The following is a 1,587-nucleotide window of genomic DNA, read 5'->3' as shown; positions in this document are numbered from 1 at the left end:
GGCCAGCACCCGGCGCAGTCGCCGGCACACGCACTCCAGCACCTCCTTCGCGCCCCCAGGGCACTCCCTCCCCTGTCACCGTTTGCGGTCCTCCCCGGGTGGCATCCGCTCCCTCCCCCCCCCCCCCCCCCCGGCGCCCGCCATCGGTCGCCGGCACGCACTCAGCCTGTGACTTCGAGCGCATCCTCGAGACCACCCTGTCCGGCGGCCGGCCGGACCTGGCCCAGATCAGCCTGCCCCCGGCCGCGGCCGGGTGCCTGCTGGACATGCTGCCGATGGCCTGGGACGCGGACCCGCATGCGCGCCCGGTGGCCGCGGCCTTCCGGCAAAAGTGCTCCATGGCCTTTGTCTCGTGCTGACGGCCCGAGCCCCTGCGCGGCCGGGGGGCGCGCTCGCACCGGCGCCGGTCCCGGGCGCCTTGCAATAAGAAAAAAACACCCCCCGTCCTCCATTGTTCTGCCTTGGTTGGGCTGCAGGGCCGGCACTTGGCCAGCACCCCGGGGACCCGGCGGGCCGGGGAGGACGCGCCCTCCCACCGGGGCGCCCGTGGCCGACGGAAAAGCGCGCCTCTTTGAGGCCGGTCTGGGCCCACACCGACAGTCCGAATGATGTAGATGGTTATCATATCTGTCTAACACACAGAATGTCCCAGGTTCGAGTCCTGGTTCGGACAGTCCCGCCTTTTTGGCGGCCGCGCCTCCGAGAGGCGAGGTGCTCGGTGATGGTGTCTCTCCTGGGCCGGGGCCGGGGGGGCGGGGGGAGGAGAACAGCCAGGGGGGGATATCCCGCCGGGCGAGGGGCGGCCCGGCCTCCTCTCGCCAGCCGGCGGGGCCGTGTGTGTGTGTGGGGGGGGGGGGACCGTGCATCGCCATTTTTGGGGGCCGGGCGGCCGGGGTTTCTTCGCGTGTCTCGCGGAGCACACAGCCGCACCGGCGGCCAGCGCTCCTGGCGCACGCATGCGACGCCGGCCGAGGCCCGGGCGCGTGGGCGAGACTCGAGGAACGGCCCAGGCGTCGGTGTCGATGGCCGGGCAGCGAAGCTAGAAGAACGCTCGGCGCCGGGTCCCGTCCACCGAAGCGCGTCGATGGTTTAGTGGTAGAATTGCCGCCTGCCACGCGGTAGACCCGGGTTCGATTCCCGGTCGACGCACTCCCCCGCTCGTTTAGCTCAGTGGTAGAGCGCCAGTCTAGTAAACTGGAGGTCGGGTGTTCGATCCACCCAATGAGCATTCCTTTCTTTTGCACCCCCGCCGCGCCGCCCCCCAGGTCCAAGGCCACCCGCGCGCGCGCGCGCGCGCGCGCGCGGCCAGCCGGCCGGCGTGTGTATTCCCCGGGCCGGGGGGGCTCAGGCGGCCGGCAAGCGGACGGGCGCCTGCCCACGGACCGGGCGGCGCGCCGGAGACGTGCCCGGCTGTCTTGCCCCCGGCGCGCGTTCCTCCCCCCCCCCTGCCCGGGCCCGGTTCCCGGGGGGGGGGGGCCGGTGGGCGGCGCCCGATCGGCCCCTTTTTCGGCCACGGCCCGCGGCCGGCCAAGCCACCGGCTGGCCCGGGCACCACCCCTCGCCCGCCGCCCCGCCCCTTTTCCCCCC

At 73.8% G+C, this 1,587-nt stretch overlaps 1 protein-coding gene and 3 non-coding genes across 4 annotated transcripts in view; all 4 read left to right on the top strand.

Annotated features, from left to right (window-relative positions):
- Window positions 1–359, top strand: part of H696_05944 (hypothetical protein) — a gene marked incomplete at both ends in the record, with an annotated part of 8,350 nt that extends 7,991 nt beyond the window's left edge. The window contains one exon of the mRNA XM_009499717.1: window positions 166–359. Within this exon, the coding sequence (XP_009497992.1) occupies window positions 166–359 (194 nt within the window). The remainder of the gene's footprint in view (window positions 1–165) is intronic.
- A 240-nt stretch (window positions 360–599) lies between these two features.
- On the top strand, window positions 600–673 carry H696_05943. The gene has a single exon. It is a non-coding gene; the product is annotated as a tRNA-Val (tRNA).
- Window positions 674–1,078: 405 nt separating this feature from the next.
- On the top strand, window positions 1,079–1,149 carry H696_05942. Its single transcript has one exon. It is a non-coding gene; the product is annotated as a tRNA-Gly (tRNA).
- Window positions 1,150–1,156: 7 nt separating this feature from the next.
- On the top strand, window positions 1,157–1,228 carry H696_05941. The gene has a single exon. It is a non-coding gene; the product is annotated as a tRNA-Thr (tRNA).
- The last annotated feature ends 359 nt before the right edge of the window (window positions 1,229–1,587 follow it).

This window comes from Fonticula alba, assembly GCF_000388065.1.
Source record: "Fonticula alba strain ATCC 38817 unplaced genomic scaffold supercont2.15, whole genome shotgun sequence".
Classification (NCBI taxonomy): domain Eukaryota; order Rotosphaerida; family Fonticulaceae; genus Fonticula; species Fonticula alba.
Note: the sequence above shows the minus strand (reverse complement) of the source record. Positions and strands in the feature narration are given on the sequence as shown.